This window comes from Lepidochelys kempii, chromosome 1, assembly GCF_965140265.1.
Source record: "Lepidochelys kempii isolate rLepKem1 chromosome 1, rLepKem1.hap2, whole genome shotgun sequence".
Lineage (NCBI taxonomy): Eukaryota > Metazoa > Chordata > Testudines > Cheloniidae > Lepidochelys > Lepidochelys kempii.
The window spans coordinates 96,955,646-96,970,100 of NC_133256.1; the positions used below are offsets into that span (position 1 = coordinate 96,955,646).

At 44.2% G+C, this 14,455-nt stretch overlaps 1 protein-coding gene across 1 annotated transcript; it reads right to left on the reverse strand.

The window, feature by feature from the left end:
- Positions 1–1,503: 1,503 nt before the first annotated feature.
- LOC140916547 (2-oxoglutarate receptor 1-like) lies at positions 1,504–2,500 on the reverse strand. The gene is given in 2 exon segments (XM_073358561.1): positions 1,504–2,238; positions 2,240–2,500. Coding segments are annotated over 2 exon segments (996 nt in total).
- Between the last annotated feature and the right edge of the window lie 11,955 nt (positions 2,501–14,455).

Consider the following 14,455-nt stretch of genomic DNA (forward strand, 5'->3'; position numbering starts at 1 on the left):
AACAGGGGATGGATCACTTGATGATTACCAGTTCTGTTCATTCCCTCTGAGGCACCTGACATTGGCCACTGTCAGAAGACAGGATACTGGGCTAGATGGACCTTTGATCTGACCCAGTATGGCTGTTCCTATGTTCTTATTTTCTTATGTCACTGGAATTAATTACTGTATCAACTGGTATCAGCATCTTGGTATCAAAATCTTTATAGTCTCCAAATCCTTCCCCACCTCTGATGGAAGAAGAATTACAGCAGGGGTAGAAGAAGAATTAAATGAATGCTGATAGCTTCACAACAGCACTGTTACTTTCTTCAATTGGGTACTTCCAAACACTTTTTCCTCACAGTCCAGACCCTACCCTTCCCTGGAAGATCTCAGCTTTTCCCATTACCAAATCTCACTCTTCATCCCTAAGCCTGTGACAGATTCTCTCTCCCCATCCCCACTCTTACCCTCTCGAGTAGCCTCCCAGTCATCTGTTTGCTTGCTGCTCCCTGACAACTCTTGAATTTGCTGGTCGTACTAGACATACTGGTGGAAAGGCAGCTGCCCAGGGGAGTAGCAGGAGCTACTATTTTGTCAATCCCTAGTAGAGGTGGTAAGTGGGCAGAAACACTGGCGATTGTGTGGGGAAAGGGCCAGAGGCACAGAGGTTGAGTGCTGGTAAAGAGAGAACCCCTAGGTTCTTGAGGCCAGCATTAGTTACGATGGACATTTTACTGCTAGTGACAAAGAGGGTAGGACAGGAAATGTGGGTTACAAAGTTACATTAGGGGAGCCCACTTTACTGTTGTGCTTGTGGGCTCATCTCCATATTATTAGTGGTGTTATTAATTTATTTCTATTGTAGGTAGGAACCCCCTTCACTGTTACACCTCTGGACCAGGTCCTCTAGCATCAGAACAAATTAGCATAATAGCAAATCTTGATATTGCTTTTCAGATCTGTCTTAGTATCCAAGATAATAGGGCTAGTTCCTCTGCTGGTGTAAATCAGCATATCCTTACTGAAATATATGAATAAATAAACCTCAATTTATGCCAGCTGAGGATTTAGTCCAATAGTGTATCTACCCAATATCTACCTCTGAACTAAAATAAATCCAGAAACACCATAGCTGGAATGAAAATTCATTATTTGAGAGGGTGTGGCTTCTTATTACTGATCCGTGAATATTCAGGTGGTGACTGTGGACACTGAACTCATATCTTCCATGAATAAGCAACTCTTTTTGACAGAACTGCCACAGGAGTTATGTTGCCGGACATATTACAATATAAGCATGAAGAATGTAGAGTAAGAAGTACAAATGTGCTTCTGGGAAGGTACATGGCAAGTGTGTTCAAAACTTTATTGTCAGAATGATGAGTTCATAACTTCAACAGACTGGGCCAAATTTGCTGCTGACATAGGTGTGCGTGTAACTTCCCTGACATCAGTGAAGCTATGCTCATTTAAATCAATGGTGAATTTAGCCTAGTACTCTAAGTCTTACTAACAGCATCACTGTTGCTCCCTCCCTATTTCGTGCTCATTTGTCTTCAATTTCAAAAGAGAGAGAATGGCCTGCTGGAAGTTGTCTCCCATCACAAGATAGAGTAATAAGTTACCAAGTGTATTTAGTGTTGCTAAGGGTATAGATACAATAAAAAAAGCATAGGTCTGTTTCTCAGTGAAGCAGCTAACTGGATGAAGTTGTAGTTCTATCTGAGTCCCCCTCAAGGCATGAAAGGGTAGGAAACAAAAACAAAATACCACCAAGAGAAGAATGGCAAGTTTGCGAGCCTTCTGCTTGTACAAAGTGTGAGTATGAGGCCCTGTAGCCAATGTGTAAATAATCACAATGTAACACAGAGTCACAATTAGCAAGGGTAAGAAGAAGGCGAACGAAGTCAGAAGCCAGTTATACCACCTGCTCGTGTCCAGGTCTTCAGAAGTAGAAAGATCCATGCAAATAGATCTGTTTTGATTCTCTTTGGAAGTGATCAGAAAGTTCAGAGGACTGGCAGCCACCAGGGAAATCACCCAAAGTGTAGTGCAAGCCACCACTGCCCATCTCCTTTTCCAAACAAAAAAGCAGTTAATTGGATAGATGACTACAATGTAGCGGAAAATGCTGAAGCAAGTGAGGAAAAAGATGCTTCTGTACAAGTTGATGTAGAAATTGAAGCGAATAAACTTGCACATGAAGACTCCAAAGATCCAATTATCTCCATTAGCAGAGTAGTGTATCAAAAAAAGGAACAGTAGCTAAGTACAACAGGTCAGTGACAGCCAAGTTTAACATAATGTTGGTGCTGCTTTTCCAGGTCCTTATCTTGAAAATATACATGAAAATTACAATAACATTCCCTGGGAAGCCCACCAGAAATATTATGCTGTAAAGAACAGACAGATAGGATTTCAGTTGCAGAACTGTGCAGTTTCTGAAGGTATCTGCATGGCTTGGCAAAGTGGTAAAATTGACTAGGTCTTCGGATACCGTATTCATCATTTTCATCTTAAAGCTTTAGGAAAATCAAATGTTTTGTTTTTAATTGATAAGTCAGTATGAATCTGCTACATAAATCTTTCTCCACTAGAGCTAGTAATATGGATCACATAGCATCCAGAGCTAATAATATGGATCACATTAGCCCATGAAAGCTTATGCTCAAATACATTTGTGAATCTCTAAGGTGCCACAAGGACTCCTCGTTCTTATAACATACCTGGAGGTTGGCAAAAATGGTCAGCACTGACCTAACTCTGTTCCCATTGAAGTCAGTTACCAGTACCATTGACTTCCATGGGAGCACAGTTAGGCCAGCCCTGAGTGCTTTTGAAAATCCCACCTTTAGTTGCTACATAAGGTTTAAGCCACTTGAGTATAAATTAGGGGATGGTTTTGGTTTATATTTTGCAAAACCTTGTCAATTAGGTTTTTGGCTTAGCAAAACCCCCAAATGAGAAAGTTACAATTCTAGGGTCATTTGTCTGAATCCTTAATATTTGAGGAAGTACAAATACTTTGTGTGTGTGGGGGGGCTTATTTGTATTTCAAAAGGAGATGGAAAATCAGGGGTGTGTTTTTTGTTTTGTGTTAGTTCAGATACAGGTTTCAGGACCTGATTCTCCTCTCTCTTGAAATGGTGTAAATCAGAATTAACTTCACTGAAGTCAGTGGAGTATCACTAGGGCAGGGGTGGGCAAATTTTTTTGCCTGAGGGCCACATCGGTGTGTGAAACTGTATGGAGGGCTGGGTAGGGAAGGCAGTGCCTCCCCAAACAGCCTGGCCCCTGCCCCTTATCTGCCCCCTCCCACTTCCCACCCCCTGCCTGTCTCCCTCAGAACCCCCAGCCCATACAACACCCCCCCCCGCTCCTTGTCCCCTGACCACTCCCTCCTGGGACCCCCGTCCCTAATTGCCCCCTGGGACTCCATCCCCTATCTAACCCTCCCACTCCCCATCCCCTGACTGCCCCCCCAAACCTCCACCCCATCCAACCCCCTCCCCAGCCCCTGCCTGCCCCCCGGGACCTGCTGCCCCTTATCCAACCCCCCGGCCCTGGCCCTGGCCCTCTTACCATGCTGCTCAGAGCAGCATGTCTGGCTGCTGCACCGCCTGGCTGGAGCCAGACATGCTGCCACGCTGCCCTACATGAACAGGCAGCCCTGCAGCCCAGAGCGCTGCCCGCGCGGTGAGCTGAGGCTGCGGGGGAGGGGAGACAGCAGAGGAGGGGCCGGAGGCTAGCCTCCCGGGCCAGGAGCTCAGGGGCCAGGCAGGACAGTCCCATGGGCAGGATGTGGCCTGCGGGCCGTAGTTTGCCCACCTCCACACTTGGGTGACCAGAGGTCCCAATTTTATAGGGACAGTCCTGATATTTGGAGCTTTGTCTTATATAGACGCCTATTACCCCCCACACCTTTCCTGATTTTTCACACTTGCTGTCTGGTCACCCTAAGTATCACTGGTGTAAAACTACTGTAAGCGAATGAAGAATCAGGCCTCCAAAGTTCACAGTAAGTGGTAGGTATAAGGCAAATGTGTTAATCTTGTTACAGAACCTCATCTGTAATACGAACTGGGAGTAAATGGGCCTGATTCTGAAACTGCCTTATACATTCTATAATCATTTCCAGCTCTCCAAAGTGAATCCAAAACATAACCATTCTTGGTAGTGCTTTACCCCTGCATTCAACTCACTTGGCAGAGTAGTAGCACAATCCTCAACTAGTGCAAATCACCATCACTCCAGTGTTTTTTTCCCCCCAAATATATACCACCCATGGATCGAGCCCTAAATGACTACACTAGGTGCAAAGTAGTGTGGAATCGGGTACAGTGATTTTTGTTAGCTATAATGTACATTGGTTTAGAGTAAACTCAGCATGGTATGGAACAACTGGGATAAGATCACAGCAAAATAACAGCAGCCATAGTTAAAACTGGGTTATTACATTTTGTGAAATATTGTTTTATAATATACATTTTATTTGAAGTGATATTTAGCACACTACCATTATGGCAATTCCTATGTCCCTACATTATTTCAATGATCAGTGGAATATGATAACCTTTTTCTTTCAAGCAGCTAATTATCAGATCTGGAATATAATACCAAAAATATAACAACTAAACTAAGAGGTATAACTTGGTCGCTAAATAGACTTTGAATTCGGATGTGAAACTGTCTCATAATGTATTAGATAAGAATTTTTTAAATTGAACATGAATGTTAGTTTCAGTACAGTAGTGCAAAGTTAAAGGTACATTAGGTAAATATTGTGCAGTTTGTTTTAATCAAATTAAGATTTACAATAGAACCTCAGAGTTACAAACACCTTGGGAATGGAGGTTGTTCGTAATTCTGAAATGTTCGTAACTTTGAACAATATATTATGGTTGTTTTTTCAAAAATTTAAACTGAACATTGGCTTAATACAGCTTTGAAACTTTACTATGCAGAAGAAAATGTGGCTTTTAATCATCTTAATTTAAATGGAATAAACACAGAAACAGTTTCTTTGCCTTGTCAAATCTTTTTTTAAACTTCCCCTTCATTTTTGTAGTAGTTTATGTTTAACACAGTACTGAACTTGCTTTTTGTTTGTCTCTGCTGCTGCCTGATTGCATACTTCCAGTTAAAAATGAGGTGTCTGGTTGACCAATTAGTTTGTAACTCTGATGTTTTACTGTAGTCACTTCCTGTTTTCAAATTACATTTTTCAGCTAAATAAGGTTTCTTGCAAAAATAAATGGTTGAATCTAAGGAGTTTACTCTGATGTGTGTGGTTGATTGGTCAGTTCGTAATTCTGAGTTTCTACTGTACAGTCAAGACAAAGCTAGTGAAATGCTGCATCTTCTCCCTTCCATCCTATTTGATTTTTACCACTACAACTTAATGCTGTGACTCTCAGTTGTATACTTCAGATAAAACTAGAAAAAACAAAAAGAAATTCTTGATCCATCCCAATCCTACTACATCTATTCTCTCCCTCCCATCCCCCCCTCAATCTTCTTTTCAACCCTGATCAGCTCTTTACCTTATGCTCTACCCTGGAACATCTCAAAATTTGCAAGTGGATAAATATTGTTTATCTGGAAATTATTTGTAATCCTGCTTTTTGCATGCATTGTTTTGAGCACAGAGTACTATGAATTTCATGTGGAGAGCTTTCCATACAGTGAAACAAGTTTTAGTAAAATGTCCTTGAAAAGCAGCCATATGCAGTATCTATAGGACTTTGTAATCAATTACAGTAACCCTACTTATCCAGATTAACATTTCACATACCAGTAAATTTAGAAGACTGGTGGAAGAGCTCTGTTATTGGCTCATGTATCAGCTTTTAGTCCTGCCCTGTTGTAAGAGTTCTCCTGACACCTTATCTATTGCACCTGCCGGAAGCAGGAGCAGTCACAGACACCTCTTTGCAGGCAGCAATCTGTACATTGCAGTTAGAGGTTCCCTACTTATATAATTACAGTTCAAATCATATGTTAATATATCTTTATATAAGAAAATTAGGCTTTGCTTCATTTCCACTAGGTTGATCCTGACTGCCAAGCCATGTGAGTCTTGTTGCCATGTCTAGGATTGGCTGAAAATTCATGGGGCAAAAATATTTCAGGCTCCTTTGGGCATTACATGGAAATGGCTTTCAGAACTGTGGCATATATAAAACTTATTTTTTGTAAATAAAATATATATGATTAGCATTCACTGGAAGCTGTAAAATAGTTTCCATTTTGAATCCTTGTTTTCTGGTCCTGTAATTTTCTGAAACACTTTTCCCCTGCAATTTCCCTGCATGATCTCAACCTACTGAGAATTTTTGAGTTAAATCTTTTTACTGTTTTTTTTTATTTGTGAACAACGTGAAAAAAGAAAGAGAGAGAGAGTCTGTTTAAAAAAATTAAAAAACCAAGGTCTGTGAACTGCCTAAGTTTTGAAACTTGCAGACTGAGGCCTTGATCCAGCAAGTTAATCCCTGCGTGGTCAGGCGTCTGCCTGGCTTCACTGACTGTTCCCTACTGACGAACCATGTACATTTCATTATGATACCACATGACGGAATTAGAGTTTTTCTCAATTTGCTTTTTAAAACCGAGGAAAAAAGTAAAAGAAAGAAAAAGAAGCAAAATTAAGCCTGTGTGACCTTAACTCTGACCCTTTTGCATGTGCATTATGATACAGTCTTTAATTACATGCTCACATGGTATTTTTTTTCCACATAATCCCTGCCTCATTCAGTTCATAGAATGGACAGTGCTGACTTAATGAGCAGCTGTTCAATATTTTGTTTTTTCCTCATTGCTGAATATGTGACCAAGGCCTTGTTTATTACACAGCATTCAAATGATATTCTGAAATTAGTGTTATTAATTTTTTCATGGGCTTTTCTATGGTGATCATCACTATAGTATCTGACCACTTCACAAACTTCATTCTGACCAGGCTGTTAAAAGTCCAATTGGTGGTGGTAGGGATGCAGAGGGGGCCTGCAGCAACTCTCTCTGTGGAGCCATGGCAGGCAGGGGATGGATCCTTGGAAATGCATTCAGCTGCAAGCTGGGGCTGGCAGGGTTAACCCCAAGCAGCAGCCGCTGTGGTGGCTGGGGGCTCCCTGTGGAATGGGCATTGTGACCTTTAATAAGTGCCTTAAGCTCCTCCCTGCCTGGCCCACTGCTCCCCGGCTGGTGGGTGCATCTGACAGCCACTGCCGCCTGCCCCATAGCCTGCCCCCCGGAGGGCTGCTGAGCCAGGCTCATCTCAGGACCATGCGACCAGAAGGTAAGGGGCTGTGAAATTGTCAGTCTCAGATGAATGGGCAGCATGGAAGCATGGAGCTAAAGTTGGGCTGCTCTCTCTGGGAATGAGTCTGAGCAGAGTCGGGAAGCAGCGGGGTGTGGAGGCCCCAGCCAGGGGCTGGGCTGGGGAGCGGGGACGAAGGAGAGGGGCTGGGGGTCACTGCAAACAGTGGGGGGATGAGGAGGGGCCTGCAGCAGCTCTCTCTATGAGCTCTCTATCCAATAGAACAGGAGTTATTTGGTTGCAAGCTTATTCATTAAATATTCCCTCTAAAAGTAAAATCTACATTCCCTTACTGTTGTAAACTCTTCCGTGTGCAGGGGCTGGCTGTGATGAATGAAGTAGATGTTCAGATCTTTATTATTATTTATATTATAATAGCATGGACATTATGTTAGCGTGCTTTTCATTTGGAAGGTTGGGAAAGAGATATAATATAACCATGTTTTTATTGTGTTTTGCTTTGTTAAATATATGTCTGATTCCAAACTGCCCCTTTACTTAGTGTAAAGGGACTGTTGCCCCCTTACTAACATTCAGTGCGGGTGTTTCAGTTGCTAGCTTCCAGTACTAAAAAGGGGAAAGGGTCGATTGGGAATCAGGACCCTGAGACTGACAGCCCCCAGGAACAATGGGGAGAGGCCAATGCTCTAGGTCAGCCTGAATGACAGAGTGAGAAGGCTAATCAGGGAGTTAGGAGGCCAGGGAGGTCCCATCCTCCGTGTGAGCTGCAATTGCCTAGGTCAGACAGAGTGGGGCCGAGCTAAGGAGAAAGCAGGGGCCCAAGCTAAGCTGGGGTGCAGAGCTGTGCCAGATGGAGAGAGAGAGCAGACCCTGTCCTGGGAGCAGAGCTGAAGCCCTAAAGCCAGAGGCACAGCCCAGAGAGAGCAGACTTGCCCTGGGAGGAGAGCTGCAGCAACCAGAGCCAGGGGGACCAGAAAAGCAGCCCAGGAAGCAGGTCAGTGCTGGGAGCAGAGTCACAGAAGCAGCCTGCAGAGCAGACCTGTCCTGGGAGCAGAGCTGCAGCAACCAGAGCCAGAGGGGCCAAAGAAGGAGTCCAGGGAGCTGGAGGCAGAGCAGCAGCAGTGCAGAGACAGAGTGGTGGAGCTGGGGCTGGAGCAGTCTGGAGCCGGGTGCGGTGAGTAGCTGGGAAGACTGAGGGGGACCCTGGGCAGCGGGCCCAGTACAGGAAGATGCCTCAGCCAAGAGGCTCTGCAGGCCAGGCTTGGATCGTAACCCCAACAGGGTGGGAGCGACACTGGGAAGAAGGGCCCTACCACTTAGAGCCTGAGAGCGTGTGGCCACCACCAGAGCAAGTGTCCAACCCGCAGCATCCCTACAGCACAGCCAGGGCCTGAGAAGAAGGCCTGGGACTTACAAGGAACAGACTATGAACTGTCCGGACATTCCAGAGACTCTGTTTGTAATGTTCCCTGCCACAGAGCAGGTTGATGTGTTTCCTTTAACCTTTCCCATTTTTCCTTATTCTTTTTAAAATTAATTGTTGATTAAATAACTTGCATTTGCTTTAACTTGTATGTAATGGTCAGCGGGTCAGAGAAGTGCCCACTGCAGAGAGAGTACCCCAGAGAGGGGACACCCTAGCCCCTGTCCTAGGTGACCACAGCAGGGTTGGGGGTCGAGCCCCCCAGGAATCTTGGGCCCAGCCTTGTTGGGGTTACGAGGACTCTGCCAGACAGGAGAGCAGAAGGGGAGTCCTCAAGGGCAGGGAGGCCACTGGGTAAAGGAAGTGGGAGCAAGGACTCAGATCCTTTTGCTCGCCCACTTCACCGGGGTAGTGCAGAAGCCAGGAAAGTTCCCCACAAGAGCGGGACTATTCTCCCGCTTACATTAGCTAGATTTGTGTGATGTTAGTCCCATGTACACATGGTGGCAGAAGGGGTCTTAAGCAGTGATTTGATACTATACTGTTGCATGACAGCTGGATTTGATTTTAATAGCTCCTTTCATGTGTGAGGCATCCTCAAACACCTCCTACCTCTTCCAAGCAGGAATAAATTCTGATTACTTACAACCAGATTCCCAAACCCACTGAAGTACATGAGAAGACTCACTTTGACTTCTCGGAGCTTGAGACTGACTTACACATGATAGTGATTCATACACCGCAGCAGTTGATGCAATAAAGATTGCATGGATGGTTTTGTTTAATAAGGACAATAGACAATTTGAATGGGGATGTGCTAGGTTCCACAGTGTTAAGTGCTTTTCATTATGTGTTTTACTTTGATTCAGCAAAAGTATAAGCTTTCTATGGGCTATTTCTCTTAGCAGATGTACATTTGTTTGGCTGATCTTAGTGTGTTGGTGATGGAATACCTAATTACAGTTCTTATCAGACCACCTTCAAGAGATGCTCAGTTTTGTTGAGAGTGATATAATATGTCTGTAGCACACAGGGAAATCAGCCCTGGTTCTCCCTCTTTAGTTCTGCACACATACAGGTTGGTCAGAGAAGCATTTTGTTTTTGCGACACGCACAGTAATTCTAAATTAGTCACTATTCAATGTTGCTATCCAATTATATATGTAATTGGAGTTGCTAATAAAAAGTTCTGCAGAGGGATATCATGTTTCTGGAAATCAGAATTATAATCTGAGATATAGGCAGGGTTGTCATGTCAGCTGAGCAGTAGTAGTTCAATATAACTCCAAAAATAGAAAGCATGGCCTGGAGGCAGTCTCCTGCAGTTAGTACTAGCCCTTGGAGCAAACCAGCACTTGATGGCTGCAGGGGCATTAAAGCTACAATCCAGTGAAGCACTTAAGCATGTACTTAACTTAACTTAAGCAGATGAGTAGTCCTATTGCCCCCCGACTAGTCATCTGTTTTAAATTAAGCATATCCTTGCTAGAGCGAGAACTAGCCCTTCCCCTGACTCTTCAGATATGTGCTTTCTTGATCAATATTTTACAAATTCTTTTGAGTACAGGCATTGGTGAGTAAAATGGCTACAGATACAACAGCTATAAAGTAGCTCAAATTATAGCACCTGTGGCTGCTAAAAGCCTTCCAACTGCCAGTAAAAACCAAACCGTCATCACTGGAGGCTGGGCAACACGATTGTGACCTTTTTGCTTATTGACACCTCTTGAGAAGCAGCTGTGATATGTCTGTCTGAACAGTCAAATGGGAAGTTTTTATTGTGTTCTTATTTTTTAATCTCAAAATTGAGGTAGATTCTCTAAATGTGTGAGGTTTTAGATGCATGGCTTCCATTAAAAGTGCTATAGATGGTGCTCTTACACGTTATCTCATTAATTCCTTTTCTTAGTATGTGAGCAAGTTTTCATTCTTGGAAGAAATGCTCTATTGTTTGTGGTATTGATGTGTTTTGTTTGGGGGATGCTGTGGCAAGCAGCAAGGGAGTCTGCCCTTTGCCTCAGGGTTTGTCACTAGAAATATATCCAGACTCTGTGTGCCTGATTCCTCTTCCAACAGGAATCTGAGTGCAAGGCTCTGGATATCTGCTGTTGCTTAGCTGAGAGGTGACAATAGCAATAGATATGTAGTTAGGGCTTGATCCAAAGCTGAAGTTGAGACTATTTCCATTGAGATCAGTGAGCACTGAATCAGTCTTTCAAGCATTATGGGATAGATTGTGCCTTTAAGGCACAGCCTGTTGCAAGGGGTAGTGCAGAGCCAGGCCATGGCAAAGGAAGCATCAGGAGGCATTATGCCTCAAAGTGTATGTCTACACTGTGTTTTAAAACCCATGGTAGCGAGTCTCAAAGCCCGCGTTGAAAGACTCAGGCTTGCAGGGCTCTTGCTATGGTGTAAAAACAGCAAGGTAGACATTTGGGCTCAAGCCCTGAAGCCAGGGAGGGGGAAGGCTTCAGAGCCCAAGCTCCAGCCTGAGCTGCAATGTCTACACTGCTGTTTTTAGTGCGAGCCCTGCAAACCTCAGGGCATGTCTATACTATAAAGTTAAGTCGACATAATTTAAGTTAACATCCAGCTGCTGCAGTAATTAAGTCAGTCGGGTGTATCCACATCACGCTCATTGTGTCAGTGGCGTGCATCCTCAGCAGCAGCACTCTCATCAATGCACAGAGCAGTGCACTGTGGGTAGCTATCCCACAGTGCAGCTAGCCTCTGGGGTTTGGGGAAGGGTTTGCAATGCCTCATGGGACCAAAACATAGTTGCAGGGGGGAACGGGAACCTGGCTTCAACCTCCCAGGAAGCCGTTTCCTCCCTACCCTGATTTCAATGGCAAACAGCTCATACCTTTTCGTGCCTTTTTTCAAAAGGCTGGCTTAGCCCAAGATGCATGGACCCTGCTCAGTTGTGCTCTCTTGTTGTGAGCATTACAAACACCTTGTGCCTTATCCTGCAATATTTCCAGAGCTGAGACACGAGCTGTCATAAATATAAAGGGAAGGGTAATCACCTTTAAAATCCCTCCTGGCCAGAGGAAAAATCCTTTCACCTGTAAAGGGTTAAGAAGCTAAAGGTAACCTCGCTGGCACCTGACCAAAATGACCAATGAGGAGACAAGATACTTTCAAAAGCTGGGAGGAGGGAGAAAAACAAAGGGTCTGTGTGATGCTTTTACAGGGGACAGAACAGGAATGGAGTCTTAGAACTTAGTAAGTAATCTAGCTAGGTATGTGTTAGATTATGATTTCTTTAAATGGCTGAGAAAATAGCTGTGCTGAATAGAATGAATATTCCTGTCTGTGTGTCTTTTTTGTAACTGAAGGTTTTGCCTAGAGGGATTCTCTATGTTTTGAATCTAATTACCCTGTAAGGTATTTACCATCCTGATTTTACAGAGGTGATTCTTTTTTACTTCTATTAAAAGTCTTCTTGTAAGGAAACTGAATGCTTTTTTCATTGTTCTCAGATCCAAGGGTTTGGGTCTGTGGTCACCTATGCAAATTGGTGAGGATTTTTACCAAACCTTCTCCAGGAAGTGGGGTGCAAGGGTTGGGAGGATTTTGGCGGGAAAGACGTTTCCAAACTATGTTTTCTCAGGAACCCAGATAAAGTTTGCTGGTGGCAGTGGAAGTCCAAGGGCAAAGGGTAAAATAGTTTGTACCTTGGGGAAGTTTTAACCTAAGCTGGTAAAAGTAACCTTAGGAGGTTTTCATGCAGGTCCCCACATCTGTACCCTAGAGTTCAGAGTTGGGAAGGAACCTTGACATGAGCCACCACACAGAACATTGCGATGTCCTTCAAGCAGCCCAGCTGCTAGCCATAGAACGAAACAATTCCTGGTTGCTGTTGGCAGTCAAGCAGCAGCTGAACATGGCGGAGCACCATTTCTGATCCCGAGAAACAAGCACAGCCTGGTGGGATTGCATTCTTATGCAGCTATGGGATGATGAGCAGTGGCTGAGAACTTTCAGATGCAGAAGGCCACTTTCCAAGAATTGTGTGCAGAGCTTTCCCTGACCCTGAAGTGCAGAAACATTAAAATTGAGACCTGCTCTGACAGTGGAGAAGCGAGTGGAGATCACTGTGTGGAAGCTTGCAATGCCAGACTGCTATTGGTCAGTGGACAATCAGTTTGGAATTGGTAAATCTGCCATGGGAACTGCTGTGATCCAAGTGTGCAGGGCCATTAATCTACTTCTGCTAAGAAGTGTAGTGATGCTGACATATGTGCATGACATAGTGGATAGTTTTGCCACTATGGGGTTCCCAAACTGTGGTGGGGCAATAGATGGTACACATATCCCTAGGCACCAAACCACCTTTCCAAAGAGTACTTAAACAGAAAGGGATACTTTTCAACGGTGCTGCAAGCACTGGTGGATCACGGGGCGGTTCGCTGACATCAGCGTGGGAAGGTCAAGAAAGGTGCATGACACTCACCTTTAAGAACACAGGTCTGTTCAGAAAGCTGCAAGCAGGGACTTCCTTTCCGGATCGGAAAATAATCATTGATGATGTTGAAATGCCAATAGTGATCCTGGAAGACCTAGCCTACCCCTTGCTCCCATGGTTCATGAAGCCACATACCAGCCACATGGAGAGCAGTAAGGAGTTATTCAACAATAGGATGAGAAAGTGCAAAATGGTGGTGGAATGTGCCTTTGGATATTTAAAGGGTCACTGGCACAGTTTGCTTAGTAGGCTAGACCTCAGTGAAACCAATATCTCCACTGTTATCTCTGCCTGCTGTGTGCTCCATAATATCTGTGTGGCAAAGGAAGAGAGGTCTCCACTGGGGTTGGGTGTGGAAGTGGATAAGTTGTCTGCTAATTTTGAGCAGCCAGATACCAGGGCAATAAGAAGAGCCCAGTGAAGAGCATTGCATTTCTGGGAGGCTTTGAAAACTTATTTCAGTAATGACCCACAATAATGTGTGCCACTTTTCTGCATTGTGACTTCTTGTACAATCCCCTCTATTGCATTGGTTTCCCTGTCCCTCTCCTTCCTCCCACAACCCCCCATGCTTGGAATAAATAAAGAGTATTTCATTCTTGAAATGTTGACTTTCATTGCATAAACATAAAAAAACTGAAAGACCAGGAAAATAATTTAACCTTGGACAGATGATTTGATAAAGTTGGGAGGGGAGAAACTACGTCAGCTTGTCTGTAAAAGCACAGTAGTCTTGCCCATTAAAGGTCCTTGAATGGCAACCTTTTGTTCTTAGTACCCTGCTATGGTGTTGAGTGGAAAAGATACTGTACTCCCCCTGCAACCCTACCACCTGGAATGTTTGGGGGAGGGGGACAGGAAATACTGCGATGTTTGCAGCCCATTCTTCAGGAGCTCTGAGGCTCGCTGCTGCAGGTTTTAAAATGCAGTGGTGACATACTCAGAGAGACACAATGTATCCAATAGCCCCCTGTTTGCACCAGAGAAAAATTGTATTCCTCCTTCCATGTGGTTGGCCAGCTTCACTTGTTGATGGGTCGGGCAGAATCGTTAGTCCAGTTACTCCTCGCTTGCTTTTCAGTGAGTTACTGCTCAGTGGAGCAACTCAGTAGCAGTCTCTGATCACAGAGGCTGCTATTTTGTGTAGTCTTTATGTAGGATTTCTTACATTCTCCCCTTGTACTGCACTGCTGCTTCAGAAAAGGGGTCAGGATCTTGCACTGCTTAAGTTCAAAGTATTGACGTTCTCATTTAATGTAAGGGCTAGCTATGTACTCAGACTTTTCTCTGATGGGGTAGCTTA